This window comes from Hippocampus zosterae, chromosome 12 (assembly GCF_025434085.1).
Source record: "Hippocampus zosterae strain Florida chromosome 12, ASM2543408v3, whole genome shotgun sequence".
Classification (NCBI taxonomy): Eukaryota; Metazoa; Chordata; class Actinopteri; order Syngnathiformes; family Syngnathidae; genus Hippocampus; species Hippocampus zosterae.
Window position 1 is genome coordinate 17,283,271 of NC_067462.1, and position 23,348 is coordinate 17,306,618.

At 42.6% G+C, this 23,348-nt stretch overlaps 2 protein-coding genes across 8 annotated transcripts in view; one reads left to right on the forward strand and one right to left on the reverse strand.

Annotated features, from left to right (window-relative positions):
- Positions 1–15,316, forward strand: part of ankrd44 (ankyrin repeat domain 44) — a 29,267-nt gene extending 13,951 nt beyond the window's left edge. Inside the window, exons 10-28 of one of the 4 annotated variants that reach the window (XM_052081835.1) lie at positions 1,031–1,145; positions 1,232–1,314; positions 2,991–3,099; positions 4,840–4,908; positions 5,199–5,339; positions 5,897–5,962; positions 6,162–6,273; positions 6,383–6,454; positions 6,616–6,817; positions 6,898–6,985; positions 7,045–7,162; positions 8,264–8,486; positions 8,556–8,643; positions 9,413–9,496; positions 9,666–9,811; positions 9,935–10,017; positions 10,323–10,405; positions 10,488–10,579; positions 11,611–15,316. In XM_052081835.1, the coding sequence (XP_051937795.1) occupies positions 1,031–1,145; positions 1,232–1,314; positions 2,991–3,099; positions 4,840–4,908; positions 5,199–5,339; positions 5,897–5,962; positions 6,162–6,273; positions 6,383–6,454; positions 6,616–6,817; positions 6,898–6,985; positions 7,045–7,162; positions 8,264–8,486; positions 8,556–8,643; positions 9,413–9,496; positions 9,666–9,811; positions 9,935–10,017; positions 10,323–10,405; positions 10,488–10,579; positions 11,611–11,876 (2,240 nt within the window). In that variant the 3' untranslated portion in view covers positions 11,877–15,316. Of the gene's footprint in view, positions 1–1,030; positions 1,146–1,231; positions 1,315–2,990; positions 3,100–4,839; positions 4,909–5,198; positions 5,340–5,896; positions 5,963–6,142; positions 6,274–6,382; positions 6,455–6,615; positions 6,818–6,897; positions 6,986–7,044; positions 7,163–8,263; positions 8,487–8,555; positions 8,644–9,412; positions 9,497–9,665; positions 9,812–9,934; positions 10,018–10,322; positions 10,406–10,487; positions 10,580–11,610 lie in introns of those variants that run through there. The other 3 variants (XM_052081836.1, XM_052081837.1, XR_007965294.1) reach the window with 3 other exon arrangements.
- Positions 15,106–23,348, reverse strand: part of pikfyve (phosphoinositide kinase, FYVE finger containing) — a 31,601-nt gene continuing 23,358 nt past the window's right edge. For all 4 annotated transcript variants that reach the window (XM_052081824.1, XM_052081823.1, XM_052081822.1 and 1 more), the window contains 16 exons: positions 22,682–22,790; positions 22,447–22,601; positions 22,272–22,368; positions 22,133–22,190; positions 21,930–22,064; positions 21,725–21,845; positions 21,135–21,230; positions 20,983–21,063; positions 20,807–20,892; positions 20,668–20,727; positions 20,400–20,576; positions 19,036–19,139; positions 18,842–18,970; positions 17,577–17,838; positions 17,428–17,502; positions 15,106–16,478 (listed from right to left, as the gene is read on the reverse strand). In XM_052081824.1, the coding sequence (XP_051937784.1) occupies positions 16,363–16,478; positions 17,428–17,502; positions 17,577–17,838; positions 18,842–18,970; positions 19,036–19,139; positions 20,400–20,576; positions 20,668–20,727; positions 20,807–20,892; positions 20,983–21,063; positions 21,135–21,230; positions 21,725–21,845; positions 21,930–22,064; positions 22,133–22,190; positions 22,272–22,368; positions 22,447–22,601; positions 22,682–22,790 (1,861 nt within the window). In that variant the 3' untranslated portion in view covers positions 15,106–16,362. The remainder of the gene's footprint in view (positions 16,479–17,427; positions 17,503–17,576; positions 17,839–18,841; positions 18,971–19,035; positions 19,140–20,399; positions 20,577–20,667; positions 20,728–20,806; positions 20,893–20,982; positions 21,064–21,134; positions 21,231–21,724; positions 21,846–21,929; positions 22,065–22,132; positions 22,191–22,271; positions 22,369–22,446; positions 22,602–22,681; positions 22,791–23,348) is intronic.

A 23,348-nucleotide genomic window follows, 5' to 3' on the forward strand; every position in this document is an offset into this window, starting at 1 on the left:
CCATTCTCTGATCCACTTTATCCTCACAAGGGGTTCGGGGGCTGCTGGAGCCTATCCAAGCAGTCTTCGGGCACTAGGCGGGAGACACCCTGAACTGGTTGCCAGCCAATCGCAGGGCACACAGAGACGAACAACCATCCACACTCACACTCACAACTATGCACAATTTAGAGTGTTCAATCAGCCTGCCATGCATGTTTTTGGAATGTGGAAGGAAACCGGAGTACCCGGAGAAAACCCACGCAGGCACGGGGAGAACATGCAAACTCTACTCAAATCCTGCACCTTGGCACTATGAGGCGGATGTGCTCACCAGTTAACCACTGTGCCGCCCACCATAATTTCCTAATCCTGATATTTAGAGGGAAAAAAAGACCGCGGCCAATTCTGTGCCAGATGGGGCTGGATGATTACTTTTCCACAATCTCGACCTTATGTTATAACTTAACTAGCACTATGTGTGTGCACATTTTGAGCCAGCATCCTTGATCGCCCCTTTCACTGAAGTGTGGCTGGACCTGCTCGGTACGTTTTGCCAATGGAGATTGCGTGCTTATCTATTTCTTCCAGTGGTTCATGTGAAGTTATAAATACTATTTTCAAATACAGTATGTATTGGTTGGGTCTTGAACTAAAAAGCAATCGCACGCTTAAACCCACAAACATAGCATAATTGTTATGTGTCTGAAAGCCAATATCGGTATGTCACTCATGGCTCATTTAATACACTCAACTTTTGTGGTTCATGGAAGTAAACAATGTCACTCATGTTTGGCACAAGACACGTGGTGGATTCAAAGACTGATTACACAGTAGGACATTTCAAACTCAGACGAACTAAACTCCATCAGTGCATAATGCGAAAACAGTATAGCTGATGATTATTATCGTTGGAGCAAGTGCTTAACGTGCATGGAGCAACAACACACACAAACAGAGAAAACTACACCCTCAGGCGAAACAGGGTTCATTCCATGCCTTTCAAGTGTGCACTTTGATCTTCGCTAACGTCAGGCGTTGTGTGTGTCAGGCGGAGAGATCGACAGCGTGGACAAAGACGGCAACACGCCGCTGCACGTCGCTGCTCGCTATGGCCACGAGCTGCTTATCAACACGCTCATTACCAGCGGAGCCGACTGTACCAGGTATTGCGTCGTCCCCCCTGACAAAAAGCAACAATTGCACCCAAGGTGAAACGTACCTCACCTGTTGTCCGTCCGCTTTCTCAAAGGCGAGGCGTGCACGGCATGTTCCCCCTGCACATGGCTGCCTTGAACGCTCACTCGGACTGCTGCCGCAAGTTGCTATCCTCAGGTACGGTAATATGCGGGACGTTTTGTCATGTGACTTGAGTTGTGATATTGGCTGCTGTTGTGGCATTGTTTTAAGCCTTGCATGCACCAATAATGTTCACTGTAATAACCGCTGTACCTGAAAGGGTTAATTTAAATGGATGCATAGAAAAAGGGCTGATTTACGAAAGGCATGAGCTAAAACAAGCACAATTGATTACTGGGCGCACCCTGGATTGCACAAAATAGTTGTGCTGTTCATTTTGCACATTCTGTAGATACAAATCGTGTAGATGTATTTAGCATGTACAAAATAATTTAACAAACCTAAGATGAAAGGAAATTGCTGAATTTTCATTTTTAAATGGCACGAAAGGTAGGCGCAAACGACACTGCTCTGCGCCCCCATGACAAGGAGGCCCAGGCAAAACCTGGGTCATGTTTTGAAATGCCAGAAACAAAAATTGTTGCCACATGCCATCTATTTGACAAGGCAATTCGGGAGCTTCTGAATGATGATATAGACACTCACAATTGGGAGTCGTGCTAGATCACCAATGACAATACTTCTTTCAGGTCTGTGTTTTTCTTGCGCCTCCGATTTCAGCACACTGTAACAATTGTCTCCCTCTCACAGTGCAGTTTTTGACCGCAGTGTTACGCAGACTGAGCACATACAGTCAATATTCATCCACTTGGGACAAGTTAAATCAGACAAAACATGGCTTTCGCAAAAATGATCAGAATGCACGATTTCTATTCTGCTGCTCAGTAATTTACTTTTTCCAGTTCTATCGCTTTAAATTTTATTTTGCGCTTGTGAGGCTCTCAGATTTTCCATGGTAAAAAAAAACGTCACAGAAGAGCTGAGAAGAGCTGTCTGAAGAGCAAGCGGGTTTTGGATACTTTACAAGATAACAGCGTGCCTTTGGAAATTGTGTTGTTCCAAAATATTTCGGTTTCTAAGCCCAACTGAGAAAAACAACACTACACATTGAGAGCAGTCAGAGAGCTTCTAACTGTCGTTATTTCTGCCATCTGTTTTTTAATCCCAGCAGATATAAATTATTTTTTTTTCTTTTCCCAATATACATATGACACTTTGGTTACAACCATTTGGGAATATTTACATCCCAAACTAATTCAGACAGACAGTGAAAATATTTTCTGTAAAAAGACTTGAACTCGTTCTACTAAATACTTTCCGCACAAGAAGCCCACTTTTTAGAACTTGACATCTCCAGTGAGAGTTGAAAGATCCTCCCTACTGCACATGTGAGAGAGAGGGAGAGGGAGAGGCATAGAGCGAGACAGAGAGACCCCAACCCGTCATGGAATACATTGAAATCATACAAATTTACTAGAGTAGCTCACAAATCATGAACATTTTGTTCTTCAAATTAGAAAATGTGTACGTGGATGGATAGAATGGCGGCTAACTGTTGGCATTTTTGTATTAATTTTTTGTTATCTTTCATTGTTTGTGCTTCGTTAAGTGATCCCGCACCCGAATGCACTCTCACCTAACCCGTTTCCTTACCACCTGTCTCACTAATTCCTGTCTCTTCTTCTCTGTCTCTCTTTGTCCCACCCCTTCCTGTCCCTTTCACTACCGCTTCCTGTCCTTCTCTCTTTGTGGCGGCCGCTGCTGTTTGTCCTGCCCCCCTCGCTTCTGTGTCCCTGCGCCGCCCTCTTCAGGCCGGAGATTTAGCATAATATGTAACGACTCGGTCCTGTGTGCAGGCTTTCAGATTGACACCCCCGACAGTCAGGGAAGGACGTGCCTGCACGCCGCCGCTGCCGGAGGGTGAGGGTTGTGTTACGAAAATGTCCACTTTCCAATAAAGTTTGAGGAATGTTGGCCAACACAACACAAATGAATCCAAAAACGAAGCAAGGTTGGATTTATACTTTTGGTCCCAGTGCCCATGAGATTTTTTTCTTTGAATGCACATTTCTGAAAATGAAAGGTGTCTGCTACAGATGTGTAAAAAAAACAAAACAAAGACATTTGAAATAATAAGAATACATTTTATTTATAAGCGCCTTTCAATAAAATTTGAATGAAAAAGGTAATTAAAATTATCTGCAGCTAATATGGCACAAACCTGTAAATCTTTACAGTATGTTGCCATATTATTATTTTAGGCCTTTTATATGTTTGAGTGAACCAGTGAAACATGCTGTTTGCCCATCTTTGCAATAACAGACCCCATTAGTCTAAACACGGTTTTTATCCATCTCGGGGGGCTGACATTTATACACGATACCGCCCTGTGCTGTCGACTGAAATTTACATCAAATTTCCTTGGGCTGCAACGATCCACTATTTTGCTATTCGGATATCCTACTGACAATTCTATTGAATAATTGGTTATTGATATGATATTGGATGAAGATGAAACTATTTTTTCTTGGTTATAAGTACTGAAGACAAAAGAACATATTTCCACTTAATGGTAAACTTCTGCCTGGTTTTCATTGTTAGATTTGAAGTATTTTATACTTAAATTTAAATTGTGCAGAGCAGCACACTATTTTTCTCTCATGAAACATGAGTGAGATATTAGACAAATCTCTCCCTATAGTTTTAGTGATGTCAGAAGCCCAAGAACAATTTTACAGGCTAAAACGACGAGTGTTAGGTACTGGGTACAAGCAAGCGCCAACAGCGCCCACGTCCTCCATATAAGTGGGTGAGAGCCGACGGATTATTTTTCAAAAGGAGTAGATATGACTCCACACACTTGACTCCACACACTTGGATGCTGATAGCCTGACACAGTAGCCATTCCAACTGATCACTTTTTAACAAACCAGGTTTTCGGTATTCAAGTGTGTTGTTTTAGCCGAACAAAACCACTTCTGACGTCATTTCGTCTTGCTAGCGCTGGACCTGTCACTGATGACTCATAACTGTCACATTATTTTAGGGAGCTGTTGCGTTGGTAACAACAGATTGTGATGGCAAATGGCTCCAAATGCAGTTTGGAAGACAAGTCAAGTCAGCCATGACATGCTGCCGCGAACAACTTCAAACTAAAAGCATGCCGAGGCATGGGTGTCCAAATATTATTGATAAGATAAGGTTTATTTTGAAGTTGGCCTTATTTGTTGGCAGCGTGTTACTGTCATGTATACCATAAACAATTGTAGCGGGGCTGATCTTGGCTTCTTCTTGGCAATGTACACGTAAATAAGTGGATACACGAAAATGTCTCGGGCCCGCATTACGAATGTCATGATTCACCTGTTAGCGGATTTGGTCATGTGACATTCGCACGAGTGCATTTTGACGTTAGTTTCCATTGACAGCAGGGGGTTAAAATGAGAGCCCCCAGTGATGAATGAAAATGGGTGGATTAATCAGCTTGATTCTTATTCCACAAACACAATATTAATTTGAATTATCTGTTTAAACGAGTGGGAGTACACGGAACATATTGCCAAAAAACACTTGAGGTCCCCTATAGATAGTGAAAACGTGATCAAATAAATGTGTTGTTTTGTGCCTCATACGATGCTGGTGTTTCTTATATGAGTGCAGTAACGTGGAGTGTGTCAAGCTGCTCCTGACAAGTGGCGGTGACCACAACAGGAGAGACAACTGCGGCAGGTGGGGTGCTTTGTATGAACAAGAACAGAAATTAGAATCAGGAAATATTTTTGTTGGCTAAAATAAAGATAAAACCAAGAGTTAAAAGAAAACTGCACAGGAAAGGCGAAACCATTGTTTTCAACAATTATAACTGTAGTGTACACAAACTGCACATGTCAGTTATTTGAATTGGGTAGTTTGTTGCGCCTTGGCGGAGGTCTGCGCTTTACTGAGTAACATCCCAGCGACTGCTGTTGACATACAGTAGACCCATATTTGGGCATTTTCCACTTATGTGTCTCCATCAGGACCTCTCTGCACTATGCTGCCGCCAGTCGACACTATCAGTGTCTGGAGACGCTGGTGGTTTGCGGGACGGCAATCAATGCCACCGACAAGTGGGGGCGCTCTGCTCTGCATTATGCTGCAGCTTCCGACTTGGACAGAAGGTAAGAGGACAACTGGACACTTCATTCATTGGTTACTCTTACTGTGCCATTTCATGAAATCTAAATAAAATAAAGCGGCAAAACACACTGAAAACCTTAAGTTAAGCTTAAGTCCCATCCTCGAAAGCCCCTTTCCATCTTGGTTTTGATAACTCATCTGTCACGCTTGCAAGGTAGTGGTGGACCCCAAAAAGCAGGCAGGAGGGAGGAGCAGGGTGTACTTGAAAGATTGTATTAAAACTCAGAAAACTAAATCCAAAACAAACAAAGTCCAAAGTAACAAACAAAACACCATGACTGAAAAAAAAAAACAATGAAAAGGATACTCGATTCCATTCGATTAATATATTAATCAATATTTTAAAAGCAGTCCTCTTTGAGAAATACAGATGCTATTACATGCTATCATAATGGTCAAAACACTCCCCAAAATTTATTTTTGTGTTGCGCTCACAATCTAAGAAATGGTAATAAAAGTTCAACCAGGACACATCTCGTTCCTGCCTGTTGCATGAGTCAGTGTTGTGCAATAATGTTTTATTAATACTGTCTTTCAGGCGACGTGTTGCTCTGGAGCCTGAAAGTGAAGGAGTTCAGGCAGAGAGGGAGAAAGAAGCAGCACTGTAAGTTCGCTTTTCTGACTTTTTCTGTTTAAAAAAAAAAAACAAATAAAAAAAATATATTAAAAAGGCCCTGCTAGAGGATCAAGTGGGGGAACACGTCGCCTGGACAGATTCAGAGACGCAAGCTGGGCCTCTTTCAAAGAATTGTTTTGATGCCTCTTTTCCTCTGACTTTCTTCAGGCTTGTCATTGTTTTGCAGATGTTTGGAATTTCTGCTACAGAGCGGAGCGACGGCCTCGCTCAAAGACAAACAAGGATATAGTCCTGTTCACTATGCCGCAGCCTACGGACACAAACACTGCCTGGAGCTGGTCAGTCCACACACACACACACACACACACACACAAACACACACACACACACACGCACAAAGTGTGCAGTTTGACAGGTTGGATGCACTGACAACATGTGACCTTGTAGCTCCTGGACAGAGATGACGGTTACCATGACGACCTTGAATCTCCCAATGCCAGGAGCCCCCTGCACCTCGCTGTGAGTCTAAATACAGAGCTACTTCCTGTCTACTCACTCACTCGAATGACTTGTTTTACATCATGTGAAATAAATACAACTCCATATGTATGACCTGTCGATAAAAATTTGCTCTTGAGAGATTGATGTCTTTTAAAAATGATTGTGTTGGCTGTGTGCAGGCGTACCACGGTCACTCCCAGGCCCTTGAGGTGCTCCTGCGTGGGGAGAGGGAGGTGGACCGGGTGGACGAAGCCGGCCGCACCCCCTTGGCCATGGCGGCGCTGCGGGGCCACGCCGACTGCGTTCACATTCTCCTCGGGCAGGGGGCGTCGCCGCACACTTGTGACACGCGGCACAGGCGCACCCCCGTACACTTAGCAGGTGGGAGTAAACATTTAATGTGGTAGTTAAGTGACGAGTTCACTGTGTGCTAACATTTTTATCTATGTGCCGTGGTGTAGTGATGAACGGCCATACGACATGTTTGCGCCTCCTGCTGGATGAATCGGGGAACGCGGAGCTGGCTGACATCGCCGACCTTCAGGGACAGTAAGTCATGACTTTGTATGCACACCGATGCACACACGCAATGCTGTCTGTGTGTGCAGGACACCTTTGATGCTCGCTGTGGCGGGGGGTCACGTCGACGCCGTCTCGTTGCTGCTTGAGCGGGAGGTGGATGTCAACATGGCTGACAAGCACGGCTTGACTGCGCTGCACCTCGGGGTGAGTGAGCCTCACTTGGATGAGTGGGAAATGGTTGAGGCCAGCAAATCCGATCAGAAGCACTGACCTAAATTTTCAACCTAAATTAGAATATTTGTTTCATGATTTTTTAATTATTTTTTCCCTAAAAGCTTTAAGTACTCTGTGTGGATTAAAAATGTTTTTTGTCTCATCAGATTTCAGCCTGGAAAAAAAAATTGGCAACCCTCTTTTAATGAAAGAAAAACCCACAGCGGTCACAGAAATTTGGTTTGGTCACAAAAGCGGTCACAACAATTTGGTCACAGAAAACTTGAATCTGACAAAAGTAACAATACACATTTTATGAAAGTTAAAAAATGAAAATAAGACAGTGTTTATGGATTGGGGTTCAACAGAATGATTTTGAAAAACAAATTCATGAAACAGGCCTGGACAAAATTGATGGTACATACCTGTAGAAATTAAATTGGCCTATTTAAAGGGTGACAAGTGGCTACCGTGCTGTTTGGAGTAGACCACACTCAACATGGACCAGAGGAAGCGGAGGTGAAAGTGCTCTCAAAGATTATAATAATAATAATACGTTTCATTTATAAGCGCATTTATAAACACTCAAGGACACTTTACAATCAAACAAGTACAATAAAACCACAGAATTGCGGGTGAGCAGCGGCAGCCAGACGCGCCAGCGTTCACTTAACCTGGAAGTAACCCGGAAGTAGTTTACTCTGTGACGCTCCGCCTAGTCCTATCTGGTTCGCTGACCTGGGGCATGTATGTAGATGTGGAGGAGCACAGATGAGACACATAAAAGCATCTTAAAATGAAGTAAAATGGACAGCGAAACCCTGAAAGGAGGCCAAAATTACAAAATGGAAGTGAAGTGCTCCCTTCTACAAGCTCCATTTAGAAGATGAGCAGCAGCATTTTGGACCAACTGGAAACACTTGATGGAGGACTAGAAAGAAAATTATAGATAAGCAGGCTAAAAGTAAAGGCGATAAGACCATCTCCAAGCAATCCTCCCAGGGCCTTTAGAATCAGTCGTGCTCGATTACATACAATCCGTTCAATTGCATTACATTTATTAGCGATGGGTTTTTACACCAATATCTGCAGCTACTATGTGGCCAGGAGGAGTGCGTCCAGTGTCTGCTGGAGCAAGAGGCGTCCATCTTGTTGGGCGATGCTCAGGGTCGCACTGCCATTCACCTCGCGGCGGCAAGAGGCCACGCCTCCTGGCTGAGCGAGCTGCTCGGCATGACCTGCCCCGAGCTCGATTCGCTGCCTCCACTCAGAGACCACCAAGGCTATACGCCGCTGCACTGGGCCTGCTACCACGGTTGGTGTTTGGACGTCGAGGCGAGTGGGCGTAGCCGCATCTTTCTAATGTGCGTTTGTGTCTGATTAGGTCACGAGGGCTGTGTGGAGGTTCTTTTGGAGCAGAAAGGTTGTCGGTGCATTGATGGGAACCCCTTCACGCCTCTGCACTGCGCTGTGTAAGTGCGCAGCAATTCAGAGAGTGTTCTTATGTGAATCTTGATGTGTTCTCATTTTTTTCCCCATGGCTCTATAGGGTGACATTTAGAATGTATTCCAGTTAAGTGGTTGTCTTATGTAAAGGTTCCCAATTGTAACATAAAAGAAACAGAAAAAGGCAAATAACGAAAGATTGACTTGGTGATTTGAATTTCACACTTCTGCCAGTAATTGTCGAAGTTTACATGCAGTCAGTACTCAGGCTAATGTCAAAATGTCAGTTTCTGTTTTTTGCACTCGCTCACACGGCCTTTCAAAATTGGTATACTGCCAGTATTCATTTTTTGAAAGCGTTATTGACAGCATGTCAAGGTCTTCGCTTACGACACCCCAAAAGTTTGCTTCTATGTAGATGCCTCAAGGGGAGTGGCAACGCACAAGTTCAGTCTCAATGAATCTCTTCAACTCACTTCAGCATAGGTCCTTGTGACTGAGATGCCACCAAAGCACTAGCTTTGTCCAAATGAAAGTCTTAAACTCACTTCAACATAGTTCTTTGATACCAACACAACACTAAACGGTGAAAGTATTACTTAGGTTTCTTTGGCCTGAGCAAAGAAAATACAGAAAATACAAGATAGGTGAGTTTTTCCCCAAAACTCTGCAACTTGGGGAATTTGTGAATACTGGACTGTGAATATGTGGGGGTTCACTGTACACAAGTCGTAAAAAGTGATTCTTCTCATGTTTCCCATGAGGCCAAGTTCAACGAGATTGCCGTCTTAACAGGGTGAATGACCATGAGGCTTGCGCATCATTGCTGCTGGAGGCAATGGGATCTGACATCGCCGGCTGCAAAGATGCTAAGGACAGGTGTGTGTGTTTGTGTGTGTTTGCGCGCACAAGCATGTTTTCTCCTCCAGTTTGCTTAGTGCAGTGCTCTTTTTCTTTATTAAAACGCATAACAAAAATGTTTTTGTGGGTCCTGGAATAGATGAATATTAATGGAATTTCAATGGGCTCTTCCTCTTTCGTCCTTCAGGACACCTCTCCATGCGGCGGCCTTCTCGGGTCATGTAGACTGCATCCAGCTGCTCCTTTCCCATGACGCGCCAGTTGACGCTGTGGACCAATTGGGTCGCACGGCGCTGATGATGGCGGCCGAGAAGGGTCGCGTCGGGGCCCTTGGTATGCATTGGATTTCCCGTTGTGTTGGATGTGTTAACAAAAGCGCATTTTTTTTCTTTAATTGTTTTGTGTGTGTGTGTGTGTGTGTGTGTGTGTGTGTGTGTGTGTGTGTGTCCTGTCCAGAGGTTCTGTTGAACAGCACCAACAACTGCCTCCATTACACCGATAAAGACAGCAACACTGCCCTGCATCTAGCGTGTAAAAATGTAAGTGTCCACTAGGGGGTCTATAGGACACCTCATCAAAACACATTGAATTGCTAATCGACTTTATGAAACGTCATAACTATAAATTACAACGCATGGTAATATCCACATGATGCAAATAATTTGTGTTAGAATTAAAAATAATAAATGACAAATTCAAAAACATGATGTGCTCTAAAAAAAACAAAAACAAAGACATTTCTTGAAATCACCATAAAAACGACATTTATGGATACATTAAGCCATCTGTGATTAAAATTTGCTGTTAACCTGTCTAATCCATGAGCGTATATGGTCACTTCTAGGGAAAGGAAGACTGTGTCCTGCTTATTCTGGAGAAGTTACCCGATTCTGCACAAATCAACGCCACAAACGCTGCGCTACAAACGTGAGTTTCTTGCGGGCAAGACGGGGGGAAAACAGCCACACACAAAATTGACACTGACTCTAACAATATCAAACATCATCAGGCCTCTCCACTTGGCGGCTCGGAGTGGACTAAAACAGGCAGTCCAGCAGCTTCTGTCCCGAGGAGCCAACATTCAGACGGTGGATGAAAATGGTAGGATGGACTTGGCTGGCCCGGCAAGACGCATCTGCCTTTGTGTGCATGCTCGTTTCCCCGTCAATGTTCACTTTAGCTTTTACGCACGCATTTTTTTTATGGGGGTCCGCACTCAGCTTTTCGGAATTGTTCACTCAAAGTACAGCTGTAGTCACGCTCACAGTGCGGAGGTCATGGGTTCGATTTTAGCTCGGGCCTCCCTGTGTGGAGTTTGCATGTTCTTCCCGGGCCAGCGTGGGTTTTCTCCGGGTATTCCGGTCTCCTCCCACATTCCAAAAAAAACATGCATGGCATGCTGATTGAACACTCTAAATTGTCCCTAGGCGTGAATGTGAGCGTGAATGTTCGTCTCTGTGTGCCCTGCGATTGACTGGCAACCGGTTCAGGGTGTCCCCTGCCTACTGCCCGAAGACAGCTGGGATAGGCTCCAGCACGCCCCCGCGACCCTTGTGAGGATAAAGCAGATCAGACAATAAATGAATGGATGAAAAAAATAAATCTTGTTAATAATTATTAAATACACACCCTGCAATACGGTACTTGAATTATCACAAACATGATTTCTAATTGTCATGAATGCAAAATTATTCATGAGCCATGTTGAAATCTTCAATGTCAATCGAGTTGAAGGTGCTGCTTTGCCTCTTTTGAGGCAAAGCAGCTCTTTGGTCAAGCACGCTTGACCAAGTGCAAGTTGCGTTACAAATGGTGGACAAAAGTTCTTCCACAGCAAACTCATCCAGACGTGTCATTAAGGAGCGTCACATAAAGTAGGACACATACAAACGTCTTGCTAAAATGATCAACTGGGAACTAAGCGGTCCTCGATGATTAAGAAGTGGCCTAATACTTTTGCCCATCTATTGCATGCCTGAACTGTGCAGCCCCACCTTTGTATGTTTGTGCGCCGCTGAAACACTAACATGAAAGCCGCCTCGTCCCTCTTTTTGTCTCTCGCTTCGGCATCTCTGCTTCCCGGCCATTTTGTGCCCCCCCCCCCCCCCCCCCTTTCTGTCTCTGTGACGCAGGTTTGACCCCCGCTCTGGCTTGCGCGCCCAGCCGCGAGGTGGCCGACTGCCTGGCGCTCATTCTGGCAACCATGATGCCTTTCTGCTCCCCTTGCAGCTCCGGCGCCCCCTCCCCTGGCGCCCTGCTGAGGCTGCTGCCCCCTAAGGTGCACAAAGACCGTGCCGCGGCCGCCGCCCCACGGGACCAGCGCCGCGCCAGGAATCCCTCCGGACCTTCCAGTGAGGGCACCACAGAGAACGACTCTGAGGATTCTGAAACTTTCTGACCCTTGCCGGTCAGCGGGATTCTTCTCTTTGCCCACTTTCCGAGAAGAAGAAGTTGAGGCGTGTCATTTGCATGTTGCAGTTTCTCCTTTCTACACACGGGTGCTCAAATCCAAATTGACCTCGGTACTCGGCCTCGGGGCGGTGGCACGATTCGCCTCCCGGTCGGTTCTTCGGGTCTTTACAAGCGAGAAGAAGCCATTTTTGATGGTCTTTATTTTGTACAAAACAAAGTGAAAAGGTCAATGTGATTTGGGCTGTTTTAGTTGATATTTTTGTTTCATGTGCTAAATAATCAGCTTTTTACACAATCATCATAATGTTGATACTTAATATTCACTGGAAAGACGTGGCAAAGGCACTGGGTCCATTAACGTTTTATTACAAAAAGAGGCTTAGTCGACTTGTTCCTTGAAACAAAAATCTGAGTGGTTATAATATTTCAAAACACAGAAAAGGTAGTGGTCATTTACCAAGAATATTTTTTATGCAACAAGTTGGCGTATTATGCCAAAAGTCACAATTTCATGACAAAGTTGAAGATAATGAACGTCAAAAATCACTTGCCAGAAGCAAGTCAGAGCAGTTCGTCAAAAATTGCGAATTATAATTGTTTTTATTCGAATCTACAAAGTCCTACTTTTACAGAAAGAAAAATTGTAACTCTTTAATTTTACAAACATTTGATTGGGATTTAAAAATTCACTTAAGTTGAAATATTACAACAAAAAAAAGCAATCTTGATTTTGCATGAATAAATGTAATTATAGTGAGAAAGCTGTCATTTATTTTAGAAAAAGTTGAAAAATGCGAAAGTTAGAAATGCCGAGATAAAAAAACATTGGCGGAAATATCGTAACGAGTGTACGTTGCTTTTATTTATTTTATTGTTACTTGAAGCACAAACGGTGACCGGTTGTGTCGGAAAGATTCCCAAAATGTGTGCACACTTTCTCGCTTTGACATTTGCGAATCAGGGTTAGCCGAGGTTAGCCTCTTGAAACAAGACAAAAATTTTGCCGAAAAACATTCCCGTCATCGCGTAGGTTCTCCTGACATTATTTCGAAATGCATTTCTTTTGACACGATGGTACACACAAATTGCCAGCACTTCAATGGAAAGCCTCCGCGTGACTACCTACCAGCAATGTGCCATTAAATGTGTGCCTTGATGTCTGCTTTTTTTTTTTTAAATCAACAATTTTTACTGGAAAAAAAGATAAACAGTACATAAACGTCCAAATGTCACCCCAATCACAACTAGCACATTTCATTGTCGTTATTGATGCGATGGGTGTTGGGACTCTTACCAAGGAACATTACGGACACACTCAAAAAAAAAAGCCGTAAAATCCTGTGAATGGCGCAGAGCAGTGAATAATGTGGCCCCTTTCCCAGTCACCCTAAAAAGATTTTTTTTTCTCGAGTGAATAAGAATGAAGAAAGATATACCAATCAAGTGTAATTGGTTGTCAATCCAGGTTAAAAACTGCGCTCGTTTGCCATACCTCTGATTAAGGTCGTTCAAAAATCATGTTTTCGAAATCTTGCACTTCACACACTTTGGAGTAATTTAAGTAAGGTGTATTTTTAAAATGGCTTTACTTTGCTTTTCAGTCTGTCTAACGCTAGAACTGATTTTAAATGGATCCTATTTTCGGCAATAGAAGGTGCTTCGGAGTGTAAGGCGGACCTTCTTCAAAGAACGCCCAATTTTAAAACTGTTTTCATATATAGGACGCAGGGCATTACAAGGTGCATAGAAGCTACAATAGTGGTTGCGGTTGCGCAGTGCTAGATACTAGATGGAGCTACGCTAAAGGGAATAAAATACAATACAGCTTTATTTATGTCGAGCTTTCACAACCCCTGCAGCTGTAACAAACCCTTTACATAACATTTAAAATACTTTGTCTAAAAAAATGTGAATATTTATCCATGTGTAAAGGCGATTATAAGGTGCACCGTCGGCTTTTGAGAAAATTGAATGCCATTAGGTGCGCCTTACAGTGCGCAAAATAGGGTACTTTTAATTACAATATGTGAACAAAAAGTGTTTATATAATGCGCTATAAATCAGTGATTTTATCATTTCATTTTTTTAAACCCGAGGTACTGTCAAGCTTCTGTTCATTAATTGAACATTTGTTATTTATACAGCACTGTATAATTACCCTCCAAATTTGGGATCTTTTAAAAATATTCTTAAAATAAGTGTTATTCACAGGATTTTCTAGTAATTATACGGGGGGAAAATGTAATGTGAAAAACATAATATTTTTTCCTTCGCGGCTCGGCAGTACCTGAGACATCTACTCGTAGCTAGATGTCTTAACAATGAGAACATTTTTCATTTATACAGGACTGTAACATTACCTCCCAAATGAGGGATTTTTTGTGTTTTGTTTACAAAAATAATATTTTATACATGCATGGCAGGCTGATTGAACACTCCAAATTGTGACTGTAAGCACGAATGGTTGTTCATCTCTGTGTGCCCTGCGATTGGCTGGCAACTAGTTCAGAGTGTCCCCTGCCTACTACCCGAAGACAGCTGGGATAGGCTCCAGCACCCCCCGCAAACCTAGTGAGGATATAAGCGGTTAGGAAGATGAATGATGAATAAATATATATAGATGGATATTTCGTACAAGATTTTAATTTGTTAATTTTACCAAAACATTATTTTAAACTGCTTTTTTTTCTTTCCTTTTCAGTGTGGCTCTAATGCTCCTTCGTACACCTTCCAAATCTGTTATTGCAATTCCTTCTTGGAAAGTCTTGAGTATGATACTTGCGTGTGTTTTTGTCCATTGTTTTGACAAAGACGACAAACAGACTCAGCCTGAGCCGCAGGGTTTCGAAAGCAAGCATTCGCTATCCGATCAAGTAAAGCCAAACAACTACTAGAATAAACCAAATGTTCCTTCCTTGGAGATTTGAACAGCAACATGATGTAAATGACTGTCAAAATAGCTCCAATTGTTGTGAGTTTTATCAGTCATTTTTATGTCAATTAAAAAAAAAACTCAATTGTCATTTGACAGTGACAATACAGTATTTCAATTTAAATTCCGATTTTGTTTCTGGGCTATGAGCTGATGGACATATTTGTTGGTCGTAAAATTTGTGAAGGCGAAACTGCTGATATGAGTACTGCGCTCTTTTGTATTACGTTGATTTCCAAGCTTTGTATAACTCTTGGCCATACGGACACATTTTTTTTAAGAAGAAGAAGAAGAATTTAATTTAATGCATAATACATGTTGAAGTGTGTGAAATGTGTGGTTTTAATACAAATAGGAGCTTCACGAGTCGGGACAATCGTCACTCTGGGTGATTTTCAAAGCAGTTCCTGATGCAGTACGACCACATTTCGCCATTTTTTATATATGAATGGTACACTTTGGAAAAACTAGTTAAATAAATGTGCTGCAGTTTTGCTTTTGTCTTTTTCTCATTTAAAATGTCTCTTTGTGATGTTTTTCCCCATATATTTTAAAAGGATCTTTGTCAGCAATGGTAGTCTATTTTTAAAAAGTAGTTAAATCTTGCAAATTACTCTAGATTGATTTTCTTGTAGAAATTTGTGAAACGTCATATACTCACTTATTCGCCGATTTATTTCAGCCAACAATAATTGTATTCTAGGTTTTTTTGTTTGTCGACTTCAGAATTCTGCTGCTATCATGATGAGTTACATCCTAAATAAAGAGGAGTGAGCCCGGTCTAGAAGCAGCCATGCAAGCCCAAGCCATGCCATGACTGCCATCATGCTTCACGGATGAGCTTGTGTGCTTTGAAGCCATTCATAATTTGGCCTTTTCATCCATTTTGAAGTGGGTTAATCAGTCCATACAACTTTGGTCCAAAACTTGTGTGGCTCATCTCTTCTTTGTAAAATCCAAGCTGGCATTCCGATTCTTCTTGCTGATGAGTGGTTTGCATCATGTGGTATGGTCTCTATTTTTTCTGCCCCAACTCTGAATGTATATACTTAGCATTTTAATAAATCAATTTTAGGGGGGGGGGGGCACTGCCTAATAAATGCGACAAATATTACAGGACACTTTATGTAAATGCTTGGTGGGCTGTATTAAAGAATGCAGTGTACCATTTTTATGTTCCTTTGGCCGTTCTTTGCCAAGACTGCTCAAACATAAATTATTGCCACCCCCCCAAAAAAATCATACGTACTTATAAATCAATGTTAACAATGTTTTAATAGTTACATAATCTCTGTACATATTCCAACTTTAAATTACAGTAGCAAACTATAATGACAGCATTATCAACGGTCCACAAGATAAAATAATGACTGATTTCCACAATAGTGCACTCATTAAAAAAAAAAAAAATCTGGAATATCGCTTGTGTTGTACGGAATGGTGACATGCTAGTCTGTTGGTAAATACAATTTTATAAAATGCTCTCAGCCTACATGAAATGTTGAACCTTGTTCTCAAGCATCTCAGGGGTGTGTCCTGCTCAACAGTTGACACCCAATCCAGTCCAGTGGTCGGGCACCATGAGGAAGTATTTGTCCATGGCCTCGCAGAATCGGGTGCGGTACAGCTCGGGCGACACCACTGTAGGCATCTTCCCTGCAGAATGACATTGTGGTGCTTAGTTACAGTTGCTCGAAAAAGAATGTGAACACTTTGGAATTAGAGAGATTTCTGCATGAATCAGTCATTGAAAGGCCAACTCATCTTGCAAGTAACAAGATTAGACGAACACAAAGATAAATAAATAAAAAAGCAGTCCCAAAACTATGAAACTTCATGGTTGGGATTAAGTTTTGATGTTGGTGTGCTGTTCCTATTTTCTTCAAAACAGTATAGTGTGTTTGCTTTCCTCTATCCACACAATCATTTGCAATTACCACTGTGGAGCATCTGGGTGCTTTTTTGCTAAATTCAGATACTTTATCTGTAAGTCTTCAGCCTACATCAGGGCTGCCCAACCAGTCTATCACGATCGAGCGGACTGGTCCCAAGTCGATCGCAAGGGGTGTAGGGAGAAATGGGGAAAAAAATGTAAAGATTTATGTGTCCGTGTTATGAATATTATATATTGTTATGCTACTGTATACTGCACCCGAAGCATCATTCAGTTTCAATTTCACAAAAGGTCACCTTTAACCTACAGTGGCACGTGACCTGCATCACCGAAAGTTGTTAGCGGTCAGCAGTCTGCAATTGCAGCTTGCGATCAGAACTGTTGCGATGCATCTTTTTTTTTAGTATTCTCATTCCAAGTTTCATCTGCAATTCACCGATGGCACTGGCAAAGAATGGGAATCTGAAGCGGCAGGAGAAGTATTTGACAACAGTACACGTGAGCTACAATCATGATGTTCTGCACTAGACACACTGCAAAAGTGCATCCCATGCCTCCGTGTCAGGTCTGTACTCAGGTAGGCAGTCATTTCCTTGTCACAAACTCAAAAACTTTTGGATCTACTTTATTTTTCTGTTTCATGCCGAGATTGGTGACCACCTCTGTTTGATCAAAAAATGAGCTTAGGTTTGAATACAAAGGGGGCGCTACCTTGACCTCCCAGAATTCCAGTGGATTTGACGACCATCTCCAACTTTTTATCCCAAGTGAAAGTCCTGATGTAATCTGTGAAAGGAGACACCATCTGAGAATGCGACAAAAATGACTTGAGCGCGGCCGTTACGAGTTCTTTTTTTTACCAATGATCCCGACCACGAGCTGATCGGTAGTGTCGTCGCGTCCCACGAGCAGCGAGTAGTCGATGATGAGGTGGCTGGACAGGAAGTAGGCGTCGCTGTGAATGGCGGCGCGCAGCACCGACTTGCAATGCGAGCGGATGTACAGCGGGTTGTCGTAGATGAGCTTGAGCAGGTTCTCGTCCAGCAGCACCACCTCGCAGCTCTCCTTGCCCGAGTCCGTCTTCACGTTGCGGTTTCGCAAAGATCCCTTTAGGTCGAATACCTTGCAAGGGGCAAGGAGGGCATCTTAAGTTCTCATTCATTTGTACTGCGCCAAAACGAGAACTCGATTTACTTTGAGAGAGCGGCCGACAATTGGTATTTGCGATAACCAACATTGGTAGGCAGCTGTTGCTGCAGCCGCAGTTAATATTCGATCCTGACATTATCAAGGACTTATTTAGTTTATTATTATGTGTAAATAAGAATTATATTGAATTCAAAGAACACCAGAACCAACGGTGAACCGTATTGCCCCGAATATAAGACGGCCCTGATTATAAGACGACCCACTCCTTTTCAAGACTCAAGTTTGAAAAATGACTTTTTGGACACCAAATTAATTTTTATACAGAAAATAATTACAGTACATCTGAAACAAATGATTATAAAAATATGAGAGAAAAAGCATGTTATTTTGCCTCATTCAAATCTTAATACCTGAACATTTAAATATGTAAACGAAAGTGCAATCACATTCGTAAATGAATGGCTTCTGTTTTTTGAAATGTAAATTACATCATAACTTCTCAGCTGCCGGTTAACCTGGCCGATCTTCGACCCACTTTTCTCTAAATTATCGCTATGTTTCTCCATTTTCTGTTATCTCTTCTATTATTTTCTTCTCTTTTTCCTTCTTTTTGCTATTTTTATTTTTATTCTTCGTGACAGGGGTTCACTTTGGCCTGGGGAGTCAAGTTCAGCATTCGCTTCAATGATATCTGGCGCCATCTAGCGTCGTGAATGGGTATATATGTCTAGACCGCGAATATAAGACGACCCCCACTTTTTCAGTCTTATTTCAATGCAAAAAACACCGTCTTGTATTCGGCATATTGATTTTAAAGAACACCAGGACCAACTTTGTCATTTAGAATTTCACACCAATGTCCATCGCGTTCAACTATTTGAATGCTAAGGGAAGTCACATGCTTATTAAATGTTTTCCCATCAGGTAGCCCCATGAAAATCAAAATTTCCAGGACATTTATCCAGACTTGACTTACCTGAGCCATCTTGCGTCCATAAAAAAGGTTTTCCATCACAAGCAGGTCCAGTTTCTTCTCAGTGTTGTTCTGAGAGTTCTTGTAACCGATGCGATAAACGCCGAGAATCTTCGCCAGAGCAGTCGGCCTCTGTGACACAAACGTATTGGTCAACAGAGAGAATACGTGTATATTTGCTAGCTTGTGATGCACACCTTCTGCTGCACAGCGCCGGTGATGTAGGTAAAGTAGTGGGGAGCAAAGTCCAGGAAGGATTGGACTTCCAGTCTGGGCATCTGCTTCAGGATGAAGCGGTCATCTGAAACAGAGAAAAAGATGATGTTCTAATCTCAAAGAACAAGTACTGCACACCAAATTAGAATAAATCCCAATTTTGTTTCAGACGTGTCCCACTATTTAATGTATGAAGCATTAATTGGTCTTATTCAAAAAGCTGCTATTTATGTATTCCATATATTGTTAGAAATAGGGAATACAGGTTTTAAACAAACTTAAAGTTTTAATTAAAGTATGGAGTTTTACAACATTTTGTAAACAAGTTCCTTGCACAGTATTAAAAAAAATCATCTTGCAAGATGTGGAAAGGGTGTCTAATGCTGATTAACATTCCAGTCGACCAAGGGTGTCAAACTCATTTCAGCTCAGGGGCAACATGTATTCGACAAGTGGGCTGGACCGTTAAAATCATGATATATAATTTAAAAGAACTGCTATCAATATTGCCTATTGAGAGTCAAGTTTATGATAAAAGCGCAGTAAAATAAGTTTAGAGACGCATTTTACTTGTGTCATGTGTACAACTAACACCGGCCATTTGGCTGTTTATTCAGTTGGACTGTACAATTTTTGTACTTTACCAAATGATCCCGCGGGCCAGATTAAACTCGCTTGCGAGCCGGGCCGGCCGTACCTTTGATACCGCTGCAGGTAGACCCTGATGTGGTTTTGTTTGTGTGTGAACGTTAGTTAGCTGTCGAGCCAGCCTTGTTTTTTTTCCCCTTTTTTCTTGATATAAATTCTCATTCAGCGCTTATTTTTTATTAATTGATAACCAGTTAACCTCTCCTACATCGTGGTTCATCTTTCAGACCTCTGCTACAGTATGTGGCTGTTTCTAAGCAACCATTTTAAAAAATTGGTTTTTACAGGCAAGTCCGAATTTAGAGTTGCGTGCTTTCGGTGTAGCAGAATTTTGTGCCACAACATGCTATGCAGCACTGAGCTCTCCTGGATGTAGATGCAGCGTAATCAAGCAATGAGAAGAAGCAGAGAGGTCCACTACTAACAGAGAGAATATAAGCCTGTGGAGTATACAGTATTATTTGGGTGTTCAAATATACAAAATGCAATTCTCTTCTGTCGTTTGTGACGTTGCTCCACTTGTGTTAAAGTTGTAGTTGAAGGTTTATAAAACTACCTATGCATCGATGTTGTTATGGTAGCATTAAACTAGTGGACTTCGTTCAAACAAATTATATGGTTTGACTTAGTTTTTAATTCTGTCGTTTTATGTGTCAGTTCTTTTCCTGGAAGGAATTATCATAGTCAGTGGTCCGACCTTCCGTGGCATAGAAGACCGCTCCAGACTTTCCGCCACGCGCCTGCCAGTTGACACAGTGAGACAGCGAGCGGACGAAATCCTCTTCAGCACTCTCCAAGATCTCTTCCCGCATCCGGTGGAACTCGTCCGCGTAGTATATCCGGCAGTAGAACTTGGCGTTGGCGTCTGAGAACTCTAAACAGAGGGAGCGGGAATGACTTCTGCGTGAAATGAGAAAATTGCAACCAATACCAATAGCGAAAAAGCAACAAAACACCAAACTTACGCAACTCGATATGGGGATTCTGAGATTGCTTCTTTTGATTATCGGCCACATCAGCATCCTCTGCAGGTAAGACAAGTGACCAAAGATGACATCACACGTAAGTGGCTGCTGATGAACGCATGCAGACATCAGCACTCACTGGACGGGTCGGCTTCTGTGCTGTTGCGGCTCTGCATGGATGAATCGCCGAGCCTGGCGGGGCTGCCCTTGGCTCGGCTCTCTCCGCTACTCGACAGAAGTTAATAATTTGATGAACACTTCCTTCTTTGAATGGATCATTACACCAGTTTTCACAGAACAACAAATGGGACAAACCTGTTGGCTTGTGACGCCTCGTCCGCTCCTGCGTTGGACATCTTGGATAACTCATCGAGAGCTGTTTTGTATTCCTTGCAGCTGTGGCCCGGAACAACAATACTAAGGTATTTAAATATATATGCATATATACAGTATATAAGAGTGGTCACCTGAGCGCAAAGGCGATGATGGAGCTTGGCTCCTTCTCGCACACGGCAATGGGTACCCGTTCATGTTCATACATCAGGTAATGCTTGTCTGGGTCACTGCGACACAACAAAATGATGTCACACCTCAGTATTTTACATGACTGAAGCAGGTATTGATGATGTTCAGTGCATTAATTGACCAGATTGCTATTTGGTTCCTTATCATCCAAATATTTGTGTTCAGCATAAGCGAGGAATGCATATTTGAAGACAGTCGTGATGCATCCATGTACTGGAATGGACCAGACCAAAACATTTTTTTTTTTTTTTTTAAAAAGGCAACCTTGACATTGCAGAAATTCACCAAAAGTGAGGGAACACCAATTTCTTTTTAAAAAAAATATACGTGTTCATGATGCATGACCGAGTTTAGATAAAAATATGCTAAATAATTCACTTCAACCTACAAATTCCCACTAGACCTCAGCTGGATTTTTTCGATAAATTCCAATACAGTTTAATCAAAACTTCAACACATTCACCCACAGAAAATATTCCAAATGAAACTAACTTTTTTTTGGTGGCACCAAGTGGTGATTTGCAATACTCACAATGGGAAGGGAATAGAGTTGTAGCTATTGCCCGGCAGAAAATTTGCCAGAATAGCTTTCATTGTGGATTTCTCCTTCACCTGACTGTCAGTGGAACCCAGCAAGTGTCCGTCAAACACGTCTAGTGACCCCGGAAAATGCAGAACATTTTTAGCATAAAGTCATTTCCGAAACGGGAATTGTAAGTTGTCTTGCGTATCTCTACCTTCTGGGATGCTGACAGAGTCCGGCTCGATGATGGAGGGACCGGGTGTGTTCGGCTCGGCTCCAGGTTCCCCGGGCGACAGCAGCGCAGTAGAGGAGGAGGATGTGGAGGGCAGTGTGCTGAGGAGACGGTCCTCTGTTCAAAAAGAAATCTTCCAAGGTAGGCTTTGCTGAACAGGATTTCACACAAGATGGAAGGCTTACCTTTGTCGCCATTCTGCACCACCGGCGAGGGGTTACGTGGTGAGGAGTCCAGGGTGCTCTGTCATTCAGACAAAGAAAGGGCATTGAGTCATGAAAACATTTTGTCAGTACTGTATGTAACTCAACATAGCACACTGACCTTGCTGTCATCAGCAGTGGTCTGCCGGTGACGGCCTGGGCTCGGGGGGACTGACAGACGCTTGCGGCCTTTCTCCTGCTGGAACAAGTCTTGCAGCCTGAGGAGGGCACGAGTGGAGGAACTCAGCGAAATGCTCGGAAATGTGACATTGGTCAAGATCAGCTACGACTACGACCTGCTGTTCCACGACTGTAGCATCTCACAGAGGCTCTGCTTCTTCATCACTAGAGACTCGAGCACTGTCTGGAGCTGCTGCGGAGAATCCAAACCACAGACCTGAAATCGCGCTTGGAGCTTCTCAATCCAACTGCGCAGCTCAGCCTCCTCCATCTGTACATAGAAAAATGTCAGTGGCAACATTAAAAAGCAGTGGGGAGAGGGAATAAACAAGGAAGGGACAAATGGCTTACGTCTTTTTGGGCAAAGAGGTCCTCCATTTTCTCCTCTCGAGTCTTACTGAAGGTCTCAGTCTTCAAGGAAGTGAGGCGATCGTCAATGGCCAAGTAGACCTGCGTCACTCTGAGATCAGAGACACAAGAAACTAGTGGATAACGCATTCAAGATGATTTGGTACAGTCGAAGACATGTACAGGGGAACTGCTAAGGCCCAGCGATGCCAACTTCTATCATCACCTCTCAGGAACATTCTGGATATTTTGTCAGGAAAATTTGCATCTCAGCCAAAATAATACAAACTTGCCAACAGAAAGTCTCTGACCGATATAATAATGTTCATATTATTTTTCTTTGAATTGTTTCAAGTGACAAAATACTGACATTTTTGTGGTTTTGATTTCTTGACACGATTGCTAATTATTCAAGATTTACTGACATTGTGACAGAATGACACCTTAGAAGGTGTATTAGGTCGTGTGGTTAATTAGCAAAGCTGAAAGGGTTAAAAAAACAACAACAACAACAACAAACATAATATAGCTGGCCACCATGTTCATTTATACATGTTGCTAGTAATCAAATTCATCTTCAGTTACTCCTTTGATGTTTTGTTGACAACTGATGGCTAAAATGCTTTCGTGATACTACTGAATCAAGTCTGCATTGATTTCAGCTTGTTTT